General features: G+C 41.4%; 1 protein-coding gene across 1 annotated transcript in view; it reads right to left on the reverse strand.

The window, feature by feature from the left end:
- galntl6 (polypeptide N-acetylgalactosaminyltransferase like 6) overlaps positions 1-26764 on the reverse strand; it is a 255083-nt gene that overhangs the window by 145598 nt on the left and 82721 nt on the right. The window contains exon 5 of the mRNA XM_082163243.1: positions 14945-15111. Coding sequence (XP_082019369.1) covers positions 14945-15111 — 167 coding nt within the window. The remainder of the gene's footprint in view (positions 1-14944; positions 15112-26764) is intronic.

Raw genomic sequence — 26764 nt, forward strand, 5'->3', positions numbered from 1 at the left:
ACATTTTATTTTTAACTTAAACAAATACAACATATAACATTCAAAACTCACCGGCTTAGACTGCATTTGAAGAAAAATAAACACAACAGTTTTCTGTAGCCTTGTGTGCGAACTTATTCAATAGAATTATTAGATTATCTCCTGATGAGTGCTGCTTAATATCACACACTCCGCCGTGACAAACAGAAAAAACGCGACGGCATATGGTACAATTGGCCTTGTATTCATTGTCCCTCACGCATTCCAGCTACGGGTAGTCATTTTACCATTCAATGTAATGAATTCGGTTCTTTTCTTTCTCGCCGGCGGCCGGCTGCTCGGAACGAGGTAGTCATTTTTACATTTCCCGCTGTTGTCACTTGTCGTCATCGTTGCTACGATACGTGACTCACAATGTGAAACGACCAATTAAAAAGGCATTCTCTGATGATGTTCCAAGATGTTAAAAACGCTACGCTGATCATAGACAAACAGGGGGAGAAATTAGTATCTACCGCACCGTCGTTTTTTTTTTCTCGGTTGGCAACCCTAATTGAACGTCAGACTTATAATCATTTTCGTTCCGTCTCGTCTCGTCAACGAAAACTCGAAAACGTCTCGTCATATTTTAGTCACCTTAGAGACATTTTTAGCTAGTCATCGTCGCGTTATCGTCATAAAAAAAGGTGCGTCAACGAAATAATTTCGTTATCGTCATCGTTGACGAAAACAACACTGCATGAAACGAGACACACTTTCATTCAAACATCTAATAGTTAAAACAATTACATGACTTGTATGTGATCTAAGCATGCATAGACACATATATAGATTGTAGACAACAAATAATGATGTAGATGTTTGATTATAGGTCAGCCAAGAATTGTTCTGGGATGAGTTTTATGGATTTTTGGTGTGTAAAGTTTATGGGGTTTAGACATTCCAATCTGAGGTCATGGATAGTTCCTGCTGACGTCTGTTTTGTTCATCTCTTTGGTCCTTAAGAAAGACAGGGTCTGTTAGTCGCAGGGGTCATGTGACCTCTTGTTAGGGCCCTGAGCTGTGCCATCTCTGAGCCAATCATTCTTTTCCAAGCTATCTCAGATTGACAAGTTCTTCCTTTAGTTGGGCTCATAAAAGTTCTTAGCTGGGGGTTTTCTTTGGTTAGGTAGACTGGCAGGAGCCGGGATGGGTGATTTTATGGCTCTGGATTCCTGATTTGGGGTCCTGGAATGTTGAGTTCTGTGTAGAGTTACGTTTGAACAAATCACCTGGAAGATTAATTTGTGTTTGATTCGCCCTCAATCCTACAACTCTAATATCAGGAGAATTTTACATCATCGCGACAGGTAGATATCCATCCGTGTAAGATATAGATCCGGGTCTCTAAAGACCTAAGTATGAAATACTGATTGGCGAAACATCCAAATTTAAGGGATCATGCATTTAAGGGATATATAAATGTAAAGAAAATAACAACTTACAATTTGTTTCTTCACACAAACTTATCATATAGCTTTATAACTATTAGATTCTCGTGAGCACACAAAAAGTTTCTTGTGCGCACACAAAAGTCTATTATTATTAATTATAGATTAATAATAATTAATCGGTAGGTAATTTTTTTGCAAAGGTCCTGTACATTTGTACAGATGGGGCTCTGTACATTTCTTTCACAACTGCAATGTTTTTTGTTTTTTTTTGTTTTTTTTACAGTGTAGCTTTGTAGTTCACTCCATGTAGTAGATGCCATGTCAAAATACAGAGGTTGACAGAGCTCTTCAGTGGTGTAGAGCCTGGGGAACAGGAAGACAGATCCTTAGTGGTGAAGTGTCAAAGTGGGAGCGAGAGATAACCATTTTCTCAGCAGGGACTAGTTCTGAGCATCATACTTTTAAGTAGAAAAGTCTCTGAAGTAGCTATTAGTAGACCAATTACTGCCGACTGAGTGCAGTGCATTGTAAATGAAGATTATAATATCTGTAAGTGAAGATATCAAATAAAACAATATGCTACTTACAGTAACGTCTGCATTGTGCAAACTGGGGATTGTTGATGCTGATGACTATGACTTTGATCTCAATGTATTTTATGTGCATTGTGGAGCTTAAAAAATAATGTTTTTGCATTTAGATGTTAACTCCTGTTGAACATCTGCCACTGACAGTGGTGTTATTAACTTTATTAACACTTCAGCTCTTGTGAAAAACCCTCAAAGCCTTGTCACCATGACAATCCCTGGCTGTGTTGGCACAGGATTGATGGATGCAGCTTTCCAAGCAATATCTGCCAGAGTCCGTGAGCCTGATGAGGGGCACAAACTTTGATGAGAAGGTCAGCCACTTATGACTATCGACAGCCTCCATGAGGCGGCCAACGAGAGGATTGATTCTTGCTTTAAACTTTCACGCCATGGGGGAGTGGCAGTGACAAAGAGTACATCACTGTCTATTTTGCCCGCTCCAATCAATCGCATCTACGGCCACTCTAGAGAGATTCTGCCATTTCTCCATTGGTAGAAGCCTCGCCAAGACAGCAAAATGTCCAAGGGCATCCGGGCAGGTCTTGTCATCTAAGCACATCACACCGAGGCTCAGTCAGCAGACCACTAACACCCAGAGGACCAGCCCACTGATCATCCACTAAAAAGACTGGAGACTGCACTACTGCTAATGGGTAGCAATGACTTGTGCAGTGCATGATAAACTGCAATAATGTGTGAAACACCCTGGCTGATCCAGAGATTTGTGCCTTTAAATCTGAGACACTGGGAAAACAGCATTTTTCTTGTGAAATATGCACAAGCAATGATTTTATGGCAATAGCGATTAAAGCCGGATGCTCAGGAAGTGTTCATTTAACAAGCGCCCCTGGATAAGAAAAGTCAGCGTAATCTTTAAAGCAAGGGAACACATTTATTCTACGGGTCAATCTCATTAGGGGTAAACTTTGCACTTTTTTAGTCCGAGCAATTAGTCTAGCCAAATAATGCGATGGAATTGCTTTGATTGGGCTTAAGAACATTGATCCCTGAGGCTGATCTTGAGCCCAGCCAGCTTAGGGTACATTAATTGCCTCCTGTGCAGCAAAAGCTATTAGACAATGGATTTTTTCTTCACCTTGATTCATTTATTGCTTAGATAATCCCTGTATTTTGGGGGTGATTTACCCCACCACTTGCTAGACGCAATGGCTTTTAGCTAATAGTTAACAAATGCAATTAAATAGTGACTTAAGTAGTACCTACTGGAGAAACAAATCACATAATAGTGCCTTAAAATGATGTACTATACACTGTGCACTACACTACACTACACTACACTACACTACATTGTCATGTAGTAAATGAATTTGAAGGGTAGTATAATCTCAAATACAACACTAATGCTATTTTTACTACAGTACATACATTTGTTTCATTTCAGTTAATTAAAGTGACATTTTAAATGCCTGTCTTCTTTTTTTCTCTTTATTTGAGAAGAAATTAATCCTCTTATTCAGCAAGGATGTATTAAACTGATCGAAAGTGAAAGCAAATTAATTTATAATGTTACAAAAGATTTACATTTCAAATAAATACTGTTCTTTTGAACTTTATATTCATCAAAGAATACTGAGTTTCCACAAAAATATTAAGAAGCAGAACTGTCTTCAACAAGAAATGTGTCTTGTGCACCAAATCGGCATTTCAGAATGATTTCTGAAGGATCATGTGACACTGCAGACTGTAGTAATGGCTGCTGAAAAAACAACAAAAAAACAACAAAAAAAACTGCTACATACATATAAGCTTTTCATTTGAGAAATTACATTTAAAATATGTCCATATGCCTGTTTTGACCACTTGCCTGAGTCCTAATTCAATATAATAGCCAAAATGGCATTTTGCATACAGTAAATGTTAAACAAATATTAAACAATTTTGTCAACGCATTCAACTTTTGCATAATGCTGCCTTCTCACCCAGAGATCCCTCGTCAAGTCATCATCAAGGGCATCAGGACAGGTCTTATCTCTTCTTCTTGTGGTCACCTGACCTGTCTTCACATTAATCAGTGGACCACCAACACTCAGAGGACCAGCCTTATCACCCAAGTTTCAGCAGTCACTGCGTCTGCCATTTTGACAATTTTTGATCATACCACCATCATTTCCAGATAAAACTCCCGTTCCGCTTTATAAGGTGCATGAGTGCATAAAATGTCTTATTGCATTGCTCACTGTGAACACACTACTTGCACTCATTCTCCTACAAAAATGGCCAAAAATAGTACAGAAGAATGGCAAATGGGACAGACCTCTACACTAACTCTCTCTATATATTATTTTTTTCCAAAGCAAATAATCTGAAGGGTGAATACCCACCTAAATTACCTGCATACTTTAAAAAATCACCTGCACTTTGTGCAGTTTTTGGAGCAAAGCATGCTGGGTGTACTCACTAAAGCATTGACAGATCCAAGATAAGAGCACTCTCTCTCTCTTTAAGTAACATCTCAAGTTGCTTCGTGAATTGGTCCATGGCGTGCATGTGTCTGCTCTAAAAAAGAGGTGAGGTGATTGTAATAATTACGCTGTCTTAGCAGAAGACTCTGAGAGGCTTGACTAGCAAAGTGCCCAGTATCCCACTGTCTGCTTCTCAAATAGTATGTCAGAAAAGGGTGCAGCATGAACAGCTTGTTACTGCAAAGATTTTATCATTCGGTTCTTTACATCACTTTGTAGAGGAGTTCAAGGACGTTTTCTTGGAGGGAAACACATTTGGCTTGCAGGAGTTGTTCCTCGTCATTCGCAAAACACAGAGCATAGTAATCATTCACTGTCAAGGTGAGCCAGCAAAAACTGTGAATCTGTGTTTGTCTCTGTGTCTTTGTGTGTTTGTGTGAGTGTGTGTGTGTGTGCGCGTGTGTGTGTGTGTGTGTGTCCAAGAGTAGCCAGACTATCTTCACACCATACTAATTGTGTCAGCTGTAGCTTTTGAAAGGGCACATGGAGGCTGGTCAGTAATTACTACAAATTCAGCTTCCAGCAGGTAAAAACACAAATTAGGCTATGGAAGTTAAGGTTGTGTTGTGACATTGTACTCACAGAAGGTGGACCATAAATGTGTTTCTATGACACTGTTGCTCTTAAATGAATATTCTCGGTTCAGTACAAGTTTGAAGGGATACTAACCAAAAAAAAAAAAAAAGATCATTTTGTGCTCTGCAGAAGAAAGAAAGCCATACAGGTTTGGAACACTAGGAGTAAATTATGGTAGAATTTTACCTTTAAGTTGGACTAACAACATTTGTGTCATATTGTTGATTATGACAAAACAATAATGGCTGAAAAAATCATATATACTAGTCACATGATTTAATTGCTAATAATTTTTTACCAATAAGTGGCGCTGTTAACATATTGATGTGGCGTGGTCAATGTGAGGTTTGGGGTCAAAAAGATACTATTTTATGACAAAATTCAAAATGGACCACACCAAAAATGGTTGATAAATAAATTGGTATCGTTCAACTCCACATGCTGCATTTATTTTTGTGATTTTTGCCCAATCTGTTCAGAAGTTATAAGCAAAAATAGTAATTTTTCCACTAGGTGGCACTGCCCCGAAACTGTGCAGAGGGTTGTTCCATAAAAGACGCTTAGAAAAGCGGGGGTTAAACTCCAAAACCGGACTTGAATGAGCCTAACAAATAAGTTGGGGCTAAAGTGGTTCCATAAAAGGTAATTCAAGTTCACGCAATCTCACTAATTTGATCCAGGTTTATCTAGTCTAGATAATTGCGTGTGCACGCGTTTCTGAAGCAGCCCTAGAGGTCGATCGTGGATCAAATCGATTTTATACTGCTAATCTTCATATTGAACGAGCGCTGCTGCGCACATGCGCGCCAAATAGGAGCGCAATAATTCTGACTAAAATATACATTTTGCTTGGCAAATTAATATGCGATATTTTATAACACCAGAAATATCTTCTAATTATAATAATTTATCTTTAGGATGTTGGATAAGTTGCAGTGAACTTCTAGCTCATTACACTCATATATTTTATACTTCTAATAAAAAAAATATGAACAGAAGTAGCCTAATTCAGGGAAGATTTTTTTTTTAAGAAACTAAATATATAAAGATACAAAATATACTTTTGGGTATAGGACCTATGCTACTTAATAAAGATGACTTATACTTATTTAGAATGCTGAGAATTACAGCTTTTAATGCAATAATTTTTTGGAGAAAGCAAGAATCCCCAGTTTTAAATGAGTGGTTAGATTTAGTTTCTAAAGTACACTATGGAGAGGATAACATGAAATTAAGAGCAAATGTATACATTTTGAAAAGATATGTGCAACTCTAAAATCAAAGAATATTCCATAAAATAAAGGAATATTAGCCTACATTAACTACATTTTGATATAACCCTCCCTCCCTTTTCTTTCTAGTTATTTGTTATTTTATGTATTTACTTATTTAATATTTAATATTTGATAATTAAATAATATTACTTGAATAACTATTAGGAATTATGTGTCATTATAAGAGTTTGATATAAATATGTGAATGTTACATTTTTATTAATATTTATTTATTGTTTTTTGTCTTTTACCCCTTAAATCATGTGTATGTGTTGGTGGGTATTATCACAAAAAAAATAAAGGAAAAATAAGGAATATTTATTGGGGGAAAATATGATGTCTTTAAAGGAACTGTCCATTTGTATAATTGTGTTAAATGTGTTTGAATTGAAAGACATATTACTAATTACATATTACTGTCAATTACTAAGCTCAGATTCATCTTACCAGTTAAAATTTATACTGTGCATTTGTAATTATTTATTTTTAATTTTGTGATTTTAACTTCTGCTTTAAAAAGCTTTTTTTTAGATTGTGTTCTAATGTTCTTTTAATAATCATAAACATGTACTACAGCTGCCAAACAAAACCTGTAGTATATATATTGTATTTATCTATCTATATATCTATATCTATATCTATAAAAACAGTACACACACATATATATATTATATTATATAATATATATATTATATATTATATATTATATATATTTATATTTTATATATATATATATATATATATATATATATATATATATATATATATATATATATATATATATATATATATATATATATAATATTTCTATATTTTGTGTTCTTGTTGGTCAGTGTTAGAGGATCTGTGTAACAGCTGAGGCTTAGCCTGACAGTTAGCCTGCCCTGGACCAGGCTAGTTTCCCAGCATAAGTTGCCAGGGTAACTGAGTTTGAACTATTTTAAGTTTGCTTTATGAAACAGAATCAACCGACAATAAGTCTGACTAACCAAAATAAACCTGGCTTGTATTCTAATCTTGTTTTATGGAACAGCCCTCAGGTATCCTCAGCTCATGGCTGTCATAACACAAACCAAGTTTGTTTTAAATACGCTAGCATTGAAGAGGTATAGCCTCACATCTATCTTGACGTGCTTTTCGTCAAATTTGTTCAAGAATGTTTTGACTAATCCACTTTTGAATTCCATAACTTTTTGTCGGCATGGCCTGTGTCCTAAGACTAAAGATGATGAAGACGAAGGTACACAGGATCCAATATGTAGTGATTTAATACTACAATAAACTCAGGAACTGACAGAAAGTTTTACAGAGCGTGCGTGAAACAAAGTTTAACACGCAAACATCGACTATCAACTGAAGACTGCACACAGAAGAACTAAATACACAGAGGTAAGGAAATAAATAATGTTCAGCTTTAGTGGAAGATTAGTGTCCATGAGAACAGAGAGTGGCGGGGAAAAAAACAAAACAAAGAAACATGTGACTGATGAAAACAAACTGAAAGTCCATGAAAGTGAAACTAAAGATGAAGGAGTCCAGATAACCGTGACAGCCTAAAGATGATCTAGTTAATTGTTTCGTGAAAATTTTAGCAAAACCCTAGCATAAGGAGAATTTATTAGTATAAGGATAATCATGTGACACTGAAGACTGGAGTAAAAGTCACCTTTGCCATCACAGGAATTTATTACATTTTAAAAATATATTAAAATAAATAATGTGTATTATTTCACAATATTACTGCTTTTACTGTATTATAAATCTTAAATGTTTTATCAAAGTATTCATTCTTCATAAAACGTGTATTATTTGAGATGTATAGGTAAAGATATTTACATAATTTATACAGTCATTGCATTGACATTACCATAAAGTTGTAAAACTGAATATAACACAAGAAAAAGTAAGCAGTTTGATCACACTAAAATAATGTTAACACGCATATTAGTCTGCCGATTGAGCATAACTTTTTAAAAAATCTAACTCAATATTCATTCAAATGCCCTTTATCTTCCACCCCTATTCAAACAGAAACAATGGCAAGCTGATGTATTCCATTTATCAATATATTGTAATGGTCACTAATACTGATTTAATGTATATGAACACACGTCCATGTAACGATAATGGCGGTTTAATTAGCCTTAATAGAAAATGAAGTCTGACTTGCATGTGTTGTATCTGCCTTTACACAAGTGTCATATTTCATGCTAGCCATTTAATTTCGGTTCATTAGAAGAGAGCTTTAATTACATGTTCTAATTTAATACTATCTATTAAAGGGAATATTAATTTAATCATCATGCAGTTGACTTTACAGCTTAGCTAAACACACAGGCAAAAAGAAACATTCTGAAAGCCTTAACGAGTCATCCGGGCCAAGGAAAGAACAACAAAAGTGTTCAAAAGTGAAGCACCTTCACGCTACTGAATGCCACTGTGAGCTTCCATGACGAAGACGTTTCTCAATTAATTAAATGCATGGCATGAATTTAATTTGTATCCACAATTAATGAGAGCCCAGCAAGGCCTCTTCTGCACAGAGTGAGACATGGTGGAAATGCTTATCTTCAATAAGAGCCAGGCTGGCGGCGAGAGAGACACCAGCAGAGCTTCCACTTTAGCAACGCTCTAAAAATACTTTACTTTAAGCAGAGTCGAAGAAACACAAACGCTCTACATATTCATGAAAATGAATCACACAATACAAGTGAGGAGCGCCACTGTGGTCTTTTCATGTGCATCCATTCATAAGTAGATGTTTTAAAATTAACTCTATAAGAATATTAGGACATTCACTGCACAGTATACTTTGGATCTTGAAAGCAATGTAAATTGCTTTGATAAGTGTCTGCCTGAAGCATTAAAAGTTGTGGTTTTACTTGCATATATTAAAAATTAATTTAGGATTGTTAATATTGCAATGATTTTAATGCACTTATTTTTATTTTATGTTCCAGTATCAATAATACAAAAACTGTATCACGAGTCAATGATACAGTTTAAAGACAGATGTTATGAAAATGTTTAAAAGCAAAAAAAGCATTAAATTCAGTAAGTTTGACTCATTTCAGTAAAATAAGCTCAAACTAAGTGAATCAATTAAAAAACTCTGATTCAATGATTCTTTAGTGTCATTTGTTAGCATTCAAAATGTTCACAGAAATCTCAGTGTTGTTACGGGACAGGGATCCGGAGACAGAAGAGCAGGTAAAGAGTTTATTAAACAGCAGTGGGCAGACAAACAGGTAAATGGCAAACACAAGGTAGAGGAGAGCACAGGACACAGACGCTGGAGGGGAATGCTGGGGATGAACACTGGAGGAATCACTGGAGGAATCGCTGGAGAGGACACAGGTGATCACACAGGTAAAGACACGGGAGGTATGGGTCCAAACGTTCCACACACTCAGGATAAACAAGACTGGACGATGAGGGAACAAAAAAGCTGTGTCCCAATGTGAAGGCTGCATCCTTCGAAGGACGCACCATGTAGCCTTCTAGGATTTCCTAATTGCGCAACCAGGTGTTTCTGATCACCGCTTCTGGCGCAAGCAACGTTGCGAGAGGACTGCTGCCATCCTGATAATTAATTTGATATAATTGAGTAAACAGCTATGGAGCCAGAATTGGCTATTGTCATTTTTATGTTTTATATTTTACTGGAGGACATGGTGAGGATGTTTCAGCCCCGGCGCTGCCAGGTCATGTATTTTCGGTTTAGCCCTGTTTGAATATAAAACCCAATTGAAAATAAAAAAGTCCAGTATTTCTCGCACTCGTCATCGGCAGCTGTCACAGTTGCCAGGCGACAAGAACAGTCCTTGTAGGCTAGACCGGTCCGAACGCTTCAGATGCGCCCTTTGATATGATTGGAATGCAGCTGTAGTTAGCAACAATTTGTTAATATTGTGACAATAGACCTACATTTTGTTACTTTAATTTTGGGAACTGCATATTTCGTTAAGTATTCACGTACAAATGTAAAGTAACCTACTGAAGTACTTTTTTTCCCTCACATATGATTTTACATTAAACTACACAAAAGTATATAATGTCACAATCTTGAAAATATTCAGAAGTAAAATGCATAGTAGCAGCATAATATAAAAAAAAACTATCATAAAAACCCTGACAAGGAGTTTTGTCTCCTGCAGAATACATACCTCTAGTTTTACTCTTGATACTTTAAGTACATTAGAGTATGCAAGATAATTTTGCTTAACTAAGGTTTTAGTAGTTTTTCCCCAATGCAGTAATAGTTATTAAAAGTGCTTTTTTCAGAAATAAATAAATAAAAACCTCCGTGACATAGGAGCCGTCGATTGAGTCAGCCATGCAAACCTGTTGGTAGACAACTTAGTGGATAGTTTAAATATGCACTCAAACACTCTGGAGACCCACCAGCAGGAGGCCTTACCAGGGTCTCTATTGTGGAGCCCATCCCGGTCCAGCAGCACACCAGGGTCTCCCTGCTCAGCTCAATACAAGTCTACAATTTTCTTATTTTATGTACTGTAAATGTTAATTTTGATATGTTAATGTACTGTATGTTATTAATAGTTGAAAAAAGTACTTTAATGTAGCCTGTGGAACAAATGATTTTCATTTACCAATTTTATAAAAAAAATAAAAAAAAGTATACAAGAATTTGTTTCATGTAGAAATTATTTCTGTCATTACAAAAATAAACAATGTCCAGAACAATTCATTCTCTTTTATTTACACATTTAAAGCTGCATAAAAATAATGTACAGATTTTTTCTTTCCTTTTAAAAAATAGAAACAAGAATATGTAGGAAAAAACAAACATATTTTTCAATCATTCTCTCAAGAAGAGAAAACAGCCTGTCCATCCTCTCCCTACTCCCCTCGCCTCTGCCTTCGTGCTGGTGCTGCCCCTTGTTCCTCCTCACCGTGGGCGCCCACTGCTGAACTCGGCCCTGGTGTGTCCTCAGGGATTGAGGCTATGACGACAAAGGGGTTGGTGCAATGCCTCTGTCCCAACACCTCATCCATGAGGACAAACCAGGGCCACGTTTCAGCAGTGGGTTTCCCACTCACACCCTCATCTATCCCAGGACACTTGCAATCCTAAGGGCATAGCAAATGAACCATGGCTTGTTATTTTTTTTATATATATTTTTTTTAATAAATTGCTCTAAAAAAGCAGAAAAGGGTACTTAACACAGGCGTGCAATCTTAAGTGCATTGTTAACACTGCAAAATGACACATCAAGACATGCATACAAAATACTTCAGAAATCATAATTTCTGGAAACTCAAATTTGGTTAAAACCTTTTAGACCGTTTTTATGACAGCACTACAAAAACACATAAAAGTGAAACCCCATTGCCTCATCTACTGCTTTTCTTATTGTTGTGGGCTTTATAGAGTGAGTGATATTTTTTAATAATACACAAGTGAGATAGACTAGTGCAAATATTACAAATAGGTCGTTAAACTAATATTAGCACAAGTTTTGCCTCAAACTACCTGACAAATGAAGCCGCACAATGATGACGAAGGAGTTAAGATGAAGTTTATAAGAAACTTTAACTCTGGTTTCGCTAAGCTATTTGAGTAAATGAAAACATAATACTTACATTTAAATGTGAATTTGCGGTCCACCACCGAACTCTAGTATCGGCCACCTTTAAAATTAAATAAAAAAAATGCTGTTGTAACCGGCGCGGAATGACTTTTGGGGTAGGATAGGCCGCTTAGGATTCTTTTTATGTATCCTTCCTTTCACGGGGAAACGAATGGTGCATTTGGCGTCGCTTTTGAATCAGGGCAGCCTTCATCGCATCGCGATGATGCAACCAGCCTTCGAAGGATGCAGAATTGAATTGGGACAGCCTTCATCGAGCCGCGGTGACGCAATCGGCCTTCAAATGCGACCTTCCAAGGATACAGCCTTTGAACTGGGACGTCCTTCGTCTCGCCGCTATGACGCAATCGGCCTTCAAATGCAGCCTTCAGAGGATGCAGCCTTCACATTGGGACACAGCTAAGGTGAGTGGTTTTATGGTGAAGTTAATGAGGGAGATCGCTGACAGGTGCAGGTGATTGTGAAGGAGGTGCAGGTGTGGGCCAATGAGGATGCTGGGAAATGTAGTGAAGGAGGTGGTGACCGTGACAAGTGTGCCATTGTTGATACATGGAAACATTTTATCATAATTAAATATTGCTGTTTATGATTATGTATTTTTATTTGGTTACACTTTATTTCGATGATCCACTTTGGACGTTCTACTAACTATAAGTGACTTGTCAACTAACTCTCATTGGAGCATTAGTAGATGTCATAGACAGTATATTGTTAGGTTAGGGTTAGTTGTAGGGTACAGGTAAATAGAATAAGTTGACATGCAGATGCAAAGTTACTTATAGTCAGTAGAATGTCTGTTGAGGTACCATGAAAATAAAGTTTTACCAAAGCTACAGTGGCACAGCTTGGTTGAAAGCACAGTTCCCTTTTTTTAATAGAATAAGAAAATACATGCATATTGAGATCAAACTTTTTTTTTTTTAAGGGGGGGGTGACTTCAGCCCACTTTATATCCACTTCATATCTGGGTTTGGTTAGTGCCAGTGATCATGAGTGGCAGAAGTATGGCTCTCTGTCAGTCATTCTGGACTGTCCTCTGCTCTATGCTAATTAGATCTCGCTCTTGGCTGTAGTGATTGATTGTACTGAATGTTTTCAAAAGCGACTGTCCAGACAAAAAGGCCACCGGCTGCACACAACCTTCTGTGTGTTTGTGTAGAGAGAGTGCAGGTAGAGTGACCGGTGACAATACTGACAGGTGCTTATTTCCTCTCAAATGCACTTGGACATAATTGGTCAATCTTTAATCTGAGTGAAACCAAATCATTGTTGCAGTAAAGCTCATTCATTCTTTCTGTATACTGGCTGGCGGAATTACCTCTCATTGCTAGAGATCTGAGGAAACTGACAAATGTTTGTTACAGAGAGTAAGCAATACATCTGGCTAAAATTCTCTTTAAACCACATAAATGACTCATACGAGCACTTGACGAATGCGCAGGAGATTTAGTGCTTTTTCAGTGGATCTGCTTTCAAATCACTGCAATGAAATGCCAGAAAACTGACATTTTCTATGCTTTGAGAGTTTATTGCAACTGTTGCTCTAGGTCAAAAATCTGTTGAGAGAGAATCTGCATCTCATATGAGCTCATCATCAAAGGGAACTGACCAATGAGCTTGCGTTGATTAGCATAGCAGAGTTAATCTCTACACACAGTATACACACACGTTAAACATTGCAGATGGCCTTATATGAATTAGGAAACACTATTATATTATATGAACATTCTGACACAAACAACAATCTGTGTAATTATAAAAAATATATATATAATCAAACGATGCAAGATGACTCTCAGTCTAATGGCAGGTCATTTCAGTTGGACATGAGTATTGTAATGGGAATAGAGAGGAGTACACGCTCACTATTGTGCTCTCCCATTATTCCTCTACAGTAATGATGCATCCCCAGCTGGGAGATGGAATGCTATTGGCTGAGATGTCTTGTAGTACAGAGGGGCATTGTGCGCTGGGATGTTCTTATTGATTTATTGTGTGAGGTATTGGGATGCTGTTCCAAAAGGAGGAGTATTTGGTGCTATAGTGCTCAACCGAGCGCTATGTGTCTCAAAGCAAAGACACATTCCTGATGTCTTGAACTTACTGCATTCCACTACCAAACGTCTTACAATGAGCAGAATGTGCTCTACTTTTCATGGCCAATGAGACTAAAACCTGAGGAAATTATTGGATGTCGCTTCAGCTTAAAGATTGTTAATAGTTATGTTTGTTTCCACCAATCGCTGCTCAAGTTAAGGTTACATATGATGACGGAAGCACGTTAGTGCAAGCCCTCCCGGAACCCATAGAGAATGCATTGCAGTGCTTGCAGTTAAAAATAAAATAAAAATAATAATCTTTGTATGGAAGTCTATATCAATTGACTGACAAAGTGAAATTGCCCAAAAAGAGGCGGTACTCCACAGACCGTGACTTGACGCTGATTGGACTATATCCAGAGGCAGAACAAACAGTCTACTCTGTTTGAATGCGAATGTGATTGAAAAAATCCGGCCCTTTTGCACTTTGGTGGTGCGTCGGCCTATTGCCCTAATGAAGAAACCACCCCTGTTTAAATGTGCTTTAAATGTACATCATAAAATGCTAACATTTAAATTAGCCTTAATGAAACAAAGGAGTCCAACAAATATTTAATATATAATTTTCACCACTATGTAGTGAACATGACAGACAAAAATTTTTTTGTTAAAGATGTATATGCAATGTTAACAGTCAAACCCAGTTTTGAGGGAGCCTACAAGTGTCAAAATTCCCTTTAAATTGATAAAACACCAATCATAACAAAACATATATTTGTCACTCAGTGGTCATTGGCAAAGCCCTGTCTACTTCAATAAATGTTTGACTCAAGGACCTAGTACTATCAAAGCTTTGTTCAACATTCACTTTGAGCAGCTAATGCAGAAAGCCACCAACAACGACCTTGATGTCAAGCAGATGCTCTGAGATACAAAGAAATGCTCTTCCGTTTACCTCTATCACTGTAGTCGTCTACCAGTATGATCTCTGCGATCAGGTGGTCAGGTGTGCGGTTGGTGATGCTGTGGAGGGTTCTGAGCAGAGAGGACCAGCCTTCGTTATGGAACGGGATGATAATACTGGTGTTTGGGAGGTTTTCAAGATACAGCTTCTGCTTACAGCTACAGAAAAGAAAGAATGAGAGTGAGATTGAGAGCGAGGAAGGCAAATACGAACTGCTTATGCTTTACATCAAATGATTAATCAGGGCATCAACGTATAATCCACATATTGTAAGACACTTAAGAAACACTCCAAACATCGCATAAGCCTCCTTAGAACAATGGTGTGTGAAATATAAATCTTGTCGCTTATTGCACTAGATCTTGCCAAACTGTAAAAACATTATTTGAAAACAAAAGCACCGGTGCGGGCTGCCCCAATGCCGTAGGCAACGGTGACAGAGCTCAGATCATAAATCAATGTTTTGAGAGGTCCTTCAGTCCCAGCGCTCTCATAAAGCATTCAGAAATCTGCATGCTAATTGAGCTCCGACAAAGCCGGCACCGACAGATGAAGTGGCACTTTATGGCTCACACTGGTCTCTCTAATTCAGCACCCTGACAAACTTGACAAGCTGGCCCTAATTCATACACTTCCATATAATAATCATTTTCAGGGCGCTGCATGGTTTATTAACATTTCACTTCCAATGGTGGTGGGGGTAAAAAATGACACAAAACAAAAATACAGTACAGAGAGATCCAGCATTGTGCACAAATGCATTCTGGAGAGGAGCCAGCATTCTAAAATATCCCTGTCTGACCTGTCAGATCAGTCTACTAATGAAATACAGTTCAGGAAGAAAAAGGCGCTCCATTTGCATACTAATAGCCAGACAGTTCCATGTGTATTACTGGAACATGTATCTCTCACAAATCCTGATTCAAGAAAATGTATTTGCATAAAACACTATATTTTAGGATTTTAGCTTTTCCAGAAATGCATGTCACCATTAGGATGTGGTTTTCAATTCCTGTCCTTGAGGCCCTCAAATAGACAACCATTTTATTTTTCTTTGCTTTAGCCTTGATTCAACAAACCAAATTTGAACATTTGTAACAAAACTTGTAAATTTGGAGTAAACACAAAATCATATATGTTTACAAGAGGTAATACACACACACACACACACACACACACACACACACACACACACACACACACACACACACACACACACACACACACACACACACACACACACACACACACACACACACACACACTACCGTTCACTCTATAATATTTTTTAATGTTTTTGAAATTTGCTTATGCTCACTAAGGCTGCATTTATTTGATCAAAATCATTCTAATATGCTAATTTGGTGGTCAAGAAACATTTCTTATTATTTTCACTGTTGTGCTGTTTACTATTTTTGTGGGAATTTATTTATTCATTCATTCATTCATTCATTCATTTATTATTTGAAGTATTTTTATTTTTTTTGTAACAATGTAGAAAGTAGTAACTGTCATTTTATATTTCCATTCAAAAGTATGGGGATTTCAAAATATTTTTATTTCAAATAAATGCTGTTCTTTTAAACTTTCTATTCCTCAAATAATTATTTTAAAAAACATTTATGAGAGTTTCCACAAAATATTAAGCTTCACAACATTGATATGTTTTCAACATTGATAATAATAAGTAATAAGACTGGAGTATTGACTGCTGAAAATCCAGCTTTGCCACCAAAATATATTTAAATAGAAATTTAAACTGAAATAATATTTCACAATGCAGCCTTGGTGAAGCACAAGCCAGAAAAAAAATCTTACAGACCCCAAACTTTTGAATGGTAGTGCATAGCTTGCTTTTGTTATGCTTCATTCAAAAGACTATCCCCCGGTTTCAGAGACAAGGTTTAAACCTATAGATTAAAATTTCCCATACTAAAATGCATGTTTGAGCTGTTTTAACTGAAAGCAAATTACACTGACATATATTAAATTATGTCAGTGCCACTGTTTTGTCTCAAGATGCACACCAGTAATGTTTTTTTTTTTTTTTTCTAAGGTATGTTTATAAAAGCTACTTAAATGTCCTAATTGAACTAAGGCCTAGTATTGGCTTAATCTAAGCCCTGTCTGTGAAACAAGGCCTATATGTGTGTTTTTTTTAAACTCACAGCCACTTCAGAAAACATGGAATCTGTCCAGTTCCTTCTGCTTGATTTTAGCACTTACACTGCAGCAGCATCTGTGTTTTTCACTGTTACCTGCATTAAAAGTGAATACACTGGCATGCTGGCTCTCGCATTGAGACAGTTATTCACATTCTGTCTGTTGGCAGGTTCCACACTGACACTGAGCGCCACAGGCTTTTATAGGGGATGTAAATAAAAGTCCCACACCAGGCTCTTCACCGGAACACTGTCTGCAGTGCTTGTAAGGGGTTTACACAACTTTACAGCTAACAGCAGTAATACAAACTTTTTCACCAAGAAGACGTAGAGTAGGGAAAATTCTCCAACCTTGTAATGGCACTAAAAACATGTTTTAAAGACTTCATATTCATTCACATTATCAAAGCCTGGAAGCTTGGCAAGCCAGTAGCAGATGCTTAAGCCCGTTTAGGCAAAATGAAGTATATTTTAGTTATCGACAACCCTGTAACGAATTGGTCCTCCTTCAGACATTGACTCTTTGGTGCATGAGTAATATAGAAATTTGTTCTTGCCAAGGGAAAATCCATGGCAGTGGAGACATTCAAAGGAAGGTAATGGTGCAGAGCCTTCTAAGAACAATTAACGATCAATCCATCAAGGAGCTCATTTAGATGGAAGTCTGAAACCAGACTTTCTCCTCTAAATCTTGCTAAATGGATGGACTGTGCACTACTGTTGCTCTTTTTTTGGCTTTATGCTTTAATACTTATGATCATGCAAGGAGAAGAAAAACCTTTTATTGTTATTTGTACTAGAAAATGTTCTTATGAATGAATGTTCATGTAGCCCAGTAAGAATATGGAACACTACACACTACACATCACAGAAAAATGCTTCAATGGAGTTGTATACAGAACGTCTCGGTTACGTATGTAACCCTCGTTCCCTGAAGGAGGGAACGGAGACATAGTCGGCGTGTCGACTGATTGGGATTGCGCTTAGGGAGCCTGTCATCTTCGAGTACTGATAAAATGAGCTGGACGCACCACTTGTTTTTCACTGAGGAGCGGAGCGGAGCCCGGAGTCAGCGGTGGACCAGCAGTAGTGGCGACGGTACTATGTCTCCGTTCCCTCCTTCAGGGAACGAGGGTTACATACGTAACCAAGACGTTCCCTTTCATTCGCTCACGTTCAACATATTCGACGTGTCTGCTGATTCCGATCCCTATTAAAACGGCACTAGTGCTGCCACCTTCCAGTGCCTAGACAAAGCCTCCTGACCCCCCGCATTATTGAGATAGGACAGGGCTTAGGCCAGGAAAGTCACTGCTGTTCCGCAAGACACACTCAGACTTGGATAACACTGGGAAAGCGTGCCCTTTTGATGGAAGGAGGGACACTACGAAAGCCACATCCAGCCCGCAGGGAGGTAACATGTGGAGGATACATTTGGACTGGGCGAATTACCGGGCAGTAAAACATATGGAATGTCACTGAGGTGGCTCCAGCCTATAACAGGGGGAGACTCAACCGTCAGCGACAAGAAAGACACGGCTCGCTTCAGGGAGCCGTACTGTGGAGAATACACATATGGGATCGCCGTAGGGATCACATCATGTGGACCCAGCCTAGCACAAGTTCCACTAGAGCATACGAGTGGAAGGCCTAGCATCGGACGCTCCGCCACGTCCAATGCTGAAAGGATGTGGAGGAGCTCAACAGGGTTCAGCTAAAGGGGAACTCAACTAGAGCAAGAATAGCGCACGTATCCAGTCCATATGAGGGGAATGGTGCAGCAAGCCGACACATCGAGCGGATCTTACAGTGTTAACTGGCTTCTATGTGAAGAGAGCACACGGGAAGCAACTGGCTCGACACGTAGGCTATAGAATCTAGCGAACGTGTTAGGTGTGGCCCAGCCTGCAGCTCTACAAACATCTGTTAGCGAGGCGCCAACTCCCAGGAAGTGGCTACACTCCGAGTGGAGTGAGCTCGCAGTCCAGAGGGACAAGGTGCATCTAAAATACAATCCGGTCTTTAGCTCATAAATGCCAGAGGAGAACTGGCCCCCGACTGAGCCTGGGTTCTCCCAAGGTTTGTTTTCTCCATTAGGTCACCTGATGGAGTTTTAGGACACCATTAGGTCACTTGATGGAGTTTTTCGGTTCCTTGCCACTGTTGCCTTTGGCTTGCTCAGTTGGGGATATTTTGGGGATATTTAATTAAATTTTATCAATCAATAAATTTAACTTGAAACAAACCTTGTTGTATTATTTTAATTTAATACTGTGAAGCTGCTTTGATACAATCTGTATTGTGAAAAGCGCTATATAAATATACATGACTTGACTTGACTTGACTCAGCATTTCCCTTCTGCTGGTCTCCGTAACAAGGCAAGGCAAGGTTTATTTATATAGCACATTTCATACACAATGGCAATTCAAAGTGCTTTACATAGAAGAAATTTAAATAATAAAAAGAAATAAGAATAATTTAAAAAGTTTAGAAAAAATAAATAAAATACAGTACAGTACAGTACAGTACAAACAGTCGGACGGACTGTGGCACAGTGCTCATTCAGTAAATGTATAGCTAAACAGATGTGTTTTGAGTCTGGATTTGAATGTGACCACTGTAGGAGCACATCTGATCTCTTCTGGGAGCTGGTTCCAGCTGCGGCTGGCATAATAGCTAAAAGCAGACTCGCCATGTTTAGAGTGAACCCTTGGTATTTCTAGCTGATATGATCCTAATGATCTGAGTGATCTGTTGGGTTTATTCAGTGAGCATATCTGCAATGTATTGAGGTCCTAGGCCATTGAATGATTTATATACCAGTAATAATACTTTAAAATCAATCCAAAATATAACTGGGAGCCAGTGTAAAGACCTGAGGACTGGTGTGATATGTTCATATTTCCTGGTTCTGCTCAGAATCCTAGCGGCAGCGTTCTGTATGAGCTGCAACTGTCTTATCGTCTTTTTGGGAAGGCCAGTGAGAAGTCCATTACAATAATCCACCCTGCTGGTGATGAAAGCATGAACAAGTTTCTCTAAGTCTTGTCTGGAAACAAAACATCTAATTCTTGCAATATTTTTTAGATGATAGTATGCTGATTTAGTTATTGCTTTGACATGACTACTGAAACTAAGGTCTGACTCTAGTGTCACACCAAGATTCCTGACTTGATTTTTAGTTGTTTGACCCCTAGAGTGAAGGTATGTGTTCACCTTGAGAACTTCATCTTTGTTTCCAAATGCAATTACTTCAGTTTTGTCTTTGTTTAACTGAAGAAAGTTTTGGCACATCAACTGTTGACTTCATCAATGCATTGACACAGGGAGTCAATGGGGCTGTAATCGTTAGGCGATAGGGCTAAGTACAGCTGTGTGTCGTCTGCATAGCTGTGGTAAGCAATTTGGTTCTTTCTCATTATTTGGCTCATTGGGAGCATATACAGGTTGAACAGGAGTGGCGCAAGAATCGAGCCTTGAGGGACTCCGCATGTCATGGATGTCCACTCAGAGTTATGGTCTCCTATACTCACATAATAACCTCTCCCATCTAAGTATGACCTGAACCATTTTAGGACTATCCCAGAAAGCCCCACCCAGTTTTCCAGCCTGTCAAGAAGTATGTTGTGATCGACAGTGTCAAATGCAGCACTGAGGTCGAGTAGTACCAGCACTGATAATTTGCCTGAATCAGTATGTAAGCGAATATCGTTTATTATCTTTATGAGCGCTGCCTCTGTGCTGTGGGGCGGAAACCAGATAGCAAATTGTCAAAGTATCCATTCGAGCATAAGAATTTGTTCAGCTGATTGAAGACAACTTTTTGACAGAACTTTTTTCGTAACAGACGAAGAGCTGATCTGAGGTCTTAAGGCTTTGCGTTCTGTCCACATGTAACCGCAAGGAGCGGACGGGATAGAGTAAAGTCAGGGCTGGGTCTGCCTCCTCCGGGGGCAGCGCTTGCAGGTTCACCACCTGGTCCCGAAATGGAGTGGTAGGAACCTTGGGTCCATATCCAGGCCGGGGTCTCAGGATAAAGTGAGAGTTAGCCGGCCCGAATTCCAGGCACGATTCGTCGACCAAAAATGCGTGCAGGTCCCCTACCCTCTTAATGGAGGCCAAAGCAAGCATGATAACTGTTTTTAAAGAAAGGACTTTTTACTCAGCTGCCTGCAGTGGCTCAAAGGGAGGTCTCTGCAGTGCGGTCAGCACCAGAGATAAGTCCCAAAAGGGTATAGAGGGGATGCGAGGCGGATTCAGTCTCCTCGCTCTCCTTAAGAACCTGACAATCAGGTCATGCTTTCCCATGGATCTCCCATCCACTGCATTGTGATGTGCGGCAATAGAGGCAACATAGGCTTTGAGGGTGGAGAGTGACAGCCCTCACACCAACCCATCTTGCAGGAAAGAAAGCACGGCACCGATCGAACACCTTCGGGGGTCTTCTCGGTGAGAAGAACACCACTCAATGAACAGGTTCCAATTCAGAGCGTAAGCATGCCTCGTATAGGGTGCTCTCGCAGAAGTGATGGTGTGTACGACTGATTGTGGTAGGTCACCTAGAACTTCCGCGTCCCGTTCAGGGACCAGACATAGAGTTTCCAGAGGTCTGGACGCGGGTGCCATACAGTGCCCCATCCCTGAGAGAGAAGTTCCTCCCTCAGAGGAGCATAAGTTTGGGGAACCAGGTCCGGTTGGGCCAATAAGGGGCATCTGGTAAGACCTGCTCCTCTTCCTCCCTGACTTTGCACAGTGTCTGTGCAAGAAGGCTCACTGGGGGAAACGCATACTTGCGGAGGCCAGCTATGTGCCAGCACATCCGTGCCGAGGGTCCCCTAAGTCAGGGAGTAAAACAACTGGCAATGGGCCGAGCTGCGTTGCTGTGGCAGCGGATGCCATTTGCCCCAGGAGCCTCTGAAAAAGTTTCAGTGGGACCACTGTTCTGCTCTTGACATAATTGGGGGGGGGGGGCACTTGAAAATGCGTTTCTGCGTTAGCATCTTGAACGGAAGCCTGTGTAGGGCCCGATTCAAGACTTGCAAGTCCAAGATTGGCCGTAATCCACCACCTTTCCTGGGTACAATGAAGTATGGGCTGTAGAAGCCGGTCTTCATATCGGCTAGAGGAAACGGCTCTATCGCATCCTTCGCCAGTAGGACTGCGATCTCCGCACGCATGACAGGGGCACATTCGCTCAGCACCTAAGTGTAACAAACGTCGCTGAACTTGGGTGGACGCCGGGCGAACTGAATCGTGTAGCCGTGTCTGATGGTAAAGAGGAGCCAGCTGGACCGGTTGGGAAGCACTCTCCAGGCTTCCACAAACCGGGCCAGGGGGACCAGAGGCACCACAGATGTACCCGGGGTGGGGCAGCAAGGTGGAGGACAGGGACCTGGCTCGGATGGCCCGGGGAGGCCTGAAGCGAGGTTTGAGTGTGCGATGCAACACTTACCTGTCTCCACGGGTCGGAAGGGGGACGGGAGAAGGCGTAGTTGGGTCCTCGAACCACAAACCGGCTGCCGGCTGGAGACACAAGAGGGGACTGAGGGGTGCAAGGCTTTACAGGGTCGCACACCGCCAGTCTGACCCTCTTGGGACCCAGGAACGGAGGAATTTGCTCTTTTGACAAATCGGGCGGAACGGCAACCATCTGAACAGCTCATCCCCCCATCCCTGAGTGGCCTGCGTCAGGGACGCTTGGTCTTACACTTGTCACCTGGCTTGGCATCGTCTGACACAGGCTGGGCGACCTGCCTGCGGCTAGCTCTCTGCTGAGGCCTGGGTGAAGGCTGCTGCAGTGGCCCAGCAGGAGCGGAAGTGGCAGCAGGGGGACGCCCTCGACAACGAGCAGGCGGAGGAACTGCCACCGGCGGCGGGGTTATGGCAGCAGCACAGCTCTCCACCGCGTCACCGAACAGCCCAACCTGGGAAATTGGGGAGTCCAGGAACCGAACCTTGTCCACATCCGCCATATCAACCAGGCTGAGCCAACGATGGTGCTCCTGGACCACCAGGGTGGACATTGTTAGACCGAACGTGCAGGCTGCAACGCTCGTGCTCCGGAGAGCCAAGTCGGTTGCGGTGCGGAGCTCACTCATGAGCGCACAGTCTAGGCTACCCTCGTGCATGTCCATGAGTGCTTTGGCCTGATAGACCTGTAGCAACGCCATGGCATGCAAAGAGGAGGCGGCTTGCCCACAGGCTTTGTAAGCTCTGCCCGTAAGAACAGATAATAACTCACAGGCCTGAGAGGAGAGACGAGGATCCCCTGTCCAAGATGCAGCGGCCGCCGGACACAGGTGTGCCGCGACAGACCACTCCACTGGAGGGATAGCCTTGTAACCCTTCACCGCTCCTCCGTCAAGGGTAGTGAGGGGGGAGGAGCTATCCAGGCAGTTTCTGGCAGTTAAAGGTGCCGTTCACGACCTAGTAAGCTCTCCAAGCACTTCGGGAAAGAACTCACGTGTTGTAAGCCCAAACACGTGACGCAACAATTGTGACCGTCAGAGGGGGACAGGGAACAACTGCATCCAGAAACGCATGGGTGGAATGACATCTTGAAAAAGACGCAAACGCACCCGTGTTGCTCTTTCAGGAAATGAAAAACTATCACCAGTGCCGGAGCACACAGGGGAATGATTGCGGCAACACTGACAGGGATAGTGCAGCCTGTACCAGTGAAGCACTCACTCTCTTCGCCCTCAACTGGCCGACAGACAAACAAACAGAAATGTGATGCTGTTAAAACAGCAGTTGAGAGCTCAGAAAGCTCGCAATCACCGCTGCACTCGCGCTGTAGAACCACCAGCACTGGGAGAGACTTCCTGAAGAAGCACCGACACATTCGCTTGTTGTAATATAACAACACTCTTCAGAGACATCGACATGAAGACCGATCGGCTCCGAAGCTAAAGACAAGTGGTGCGTGCATCCGCTTCCGTGTTTATACCCGCGCTGCGGGGCGGAGCGCGAGATGCAAATCTCGCACTCCAATGTGCATTGGCTCGTTTTATCAATACTCGAAGATGACAGGCTCCCTAAGCATGATCCCAATCAGTCGACACGTCGACTACGTCGCTAATGTGAGCGACTGAAAGGGAAAACGTCTCGGGTTACGTATGTAACCCTCGTTCCCTGAGTAGGGAACGAGACGCTGCATCGATACTCGATACTTTGGGGAATGCCTTCGGCATGAAGCGTCTGAAGTCAACTATGGAACTATTCCAATCTTGATTGGTGCAACGTCACCCGTGACGTCGCATGTGACGGTGATCCGGAAGCTACAAAAGGGTCACAGGAACCAGGAAATGTTAGCTTCTAATTGGTCAAAGCAAGTCGTTCTCAGGGGCGCGAAAAGTGTGGCCGAGGGATGCAGCGTCTCGTTCCCTACTCAGGGAACGAGGGTTACATACGTAACCCGAGACGTTCCCTTTCGTAAAGGGAACTCCCGCTGCATCGATACTCGATACTTTGGGGAACGAATACCCACGCCGCCACACTGAGAGAAAACGCCCTGGTGTAAAGCATCTGGCACACTCACGGACGATAGAATGAGTAGAGGGCAGATCCAAACTAGCTTGTCATAAGATTTGGTGCAAGAAGGGGAGGTCTGGAGCCGGAGGCTCGACTGACCTCATGGATGGGAGCCCCAGACCGTAGAAAATATTAGATGAGAGGTGAAGGCAAAAGCGCACCTTGTACTTCAAATATAAGTGGTTTTAGATAACCAACTGTACTCTTAATAAAGGGAATAGCTCCTAACCCTTGATGCATAACTAGATGGACTGACTCCTCTCAGCCTAAGGCCTAATGTAGGAACCTCAAAGGCTACGACCTTGACCATCCGACACATGCGATGGAGGATGGAATACCCGAAGAATCTTAACATTGCCTACAGGTACCTCAGTACCGGGCAAAAATAACGTTGAGTGGCTCCCACGCTAGCAAGTAAGAGGGGGCAGCACCACCACTCTTCCAGGGAGTAAGACGAGCAGGAAGCAGACTCAATAGATTCTCCTATATATACTTATATATCTCAAATATATATTCGTATACCTCACCCACAGGACATGATGGGTGCCAGGGATAACCCATCAGCCTGATGCCAATAGGCTGGATGAAAAGGATTCATCCTCCAATCTACAGGAACATGGAGTTTCAGTGGGAACGTCCTTTCGAGAACACCCTTAGAGGCTTGCGGAGGGCACTGAGGCCGCCACAGAGGCCCTAAGCATGAACAGGAGATCCCGTTAGAGAGCGGGATGGAACACCAGTACTGAAGCCAGTGGGCAGTAATAAACTGGGTTCAATGCCCTCCCTAACTTAATTGTTTAGTTCCTAGTAGAGTGGGGTTCTAGTATGGATGTCCTGACCACCTCGGTGGAAAGGGCAACCTAATTATGGGTGGGACCCCCTCAGGGGCCAGACCCATAGTCTCCATTACTCTGGTCGGGGATGAAATAATGTACCATCAGCCTGAGACAGAAGATCTCTCCTAATAGGAATTTTCCATGGAGAACTCTCCAAGAGACTAATAAGGTCCGAAAACCAAATTCGGGCCTGCCAGTACGGAGCTACAAGGAGTAGTCTCACTCCGTACCTCCTGACCCTTTCTAGAACCCCAGGGAGCAGAGCGATCGGGGGAAAAGTGTACAGATGTGACCTTGGCCACATCTGTACCATGGCATCCAAGCCCAAAGGAGCTGGATGTGAGAGAGAGTACCAGAGCGGGCAATGAGAGTTCTCATGATAAGCGAAACAGGTCAACCTCCGCCCGGCCAAACTCTCTCCATATAAGCTCAACCACTTCAGGGTGGAGCCGCCATTCCCCGGGCCTCAGCCCCTGCCTCGACAGGATGTCTGCTCCCATATTATCAACCCCAGGAATATAAATAGATCTGATGGAGAGAAATTTGTCCTGGGACCAAAGAAGAATTTGATGCGCCAGTCTACAAAGAGGGCGAGATCTCAATCCTCCCTTGGCAGTTGATATAAGAGACCACCGACATATTGTCTGTCCTAACAAGAACATGATGGCCTCTGAGGTCTACAAGGAAGTGCCTCAGGGCAAAAATACGGCCAACATCTCCAAGCGATTAATATGCAATGTGAGATGATGGTCTTTCCAAGTACCTCGGGTGTAACGGCCCTCCATAACCGTACCCCAGCCCGTTAGGGACGCATCCGTGGTCAGAGTTTTTCTCTCACATGGTGCTCCCAAAACCGGGCTCTGAGACAGGAACCATGGTTTCTTCCATACGACAAGAGAACGAAAGCATCTGCGCGTAACTCTGATCGTACGAAAAGGGTTTCCCAGAGGACAAAAACCCTTGTTCCTGAGCCACCACTGCAAGGCCCTCATATGGAGCAGACCAAAGGGTACTACCGTGGAAGCTGCAGCCATAAGACCCAAAACTCCTTGAAAGTGTTTGACAGTGATAGCCTGGCCTAACCTAATACTCTTCAATGTGTTTAAGATAGTATTTATACGAGCAGGAGACAATTGTGCCCGCATCGTGACTAAGTCCCACTCTACTCCCAGGGACGTAGTCCTCTGAAGAGGAGTTAAGGAACTTTCCTTCACATTGAGTCTCAACCCCACACACCTCAGATGACGCAAAACAACATCTCGATGTTGAATTGCTAGTT

This window comes from Leuciscus leuciscus, assembly GCF_965113295.1.
Source record: "Leuciscus leuciscus genome assembly, chromosome: 3".
Classification (NCBI taxonomy): Eukaryota; Metazoa; Chordata; class Actinopteri; order Cypriniformes; family Leuciscidae; genus Leuciscus; species Leuciscus leuciscus.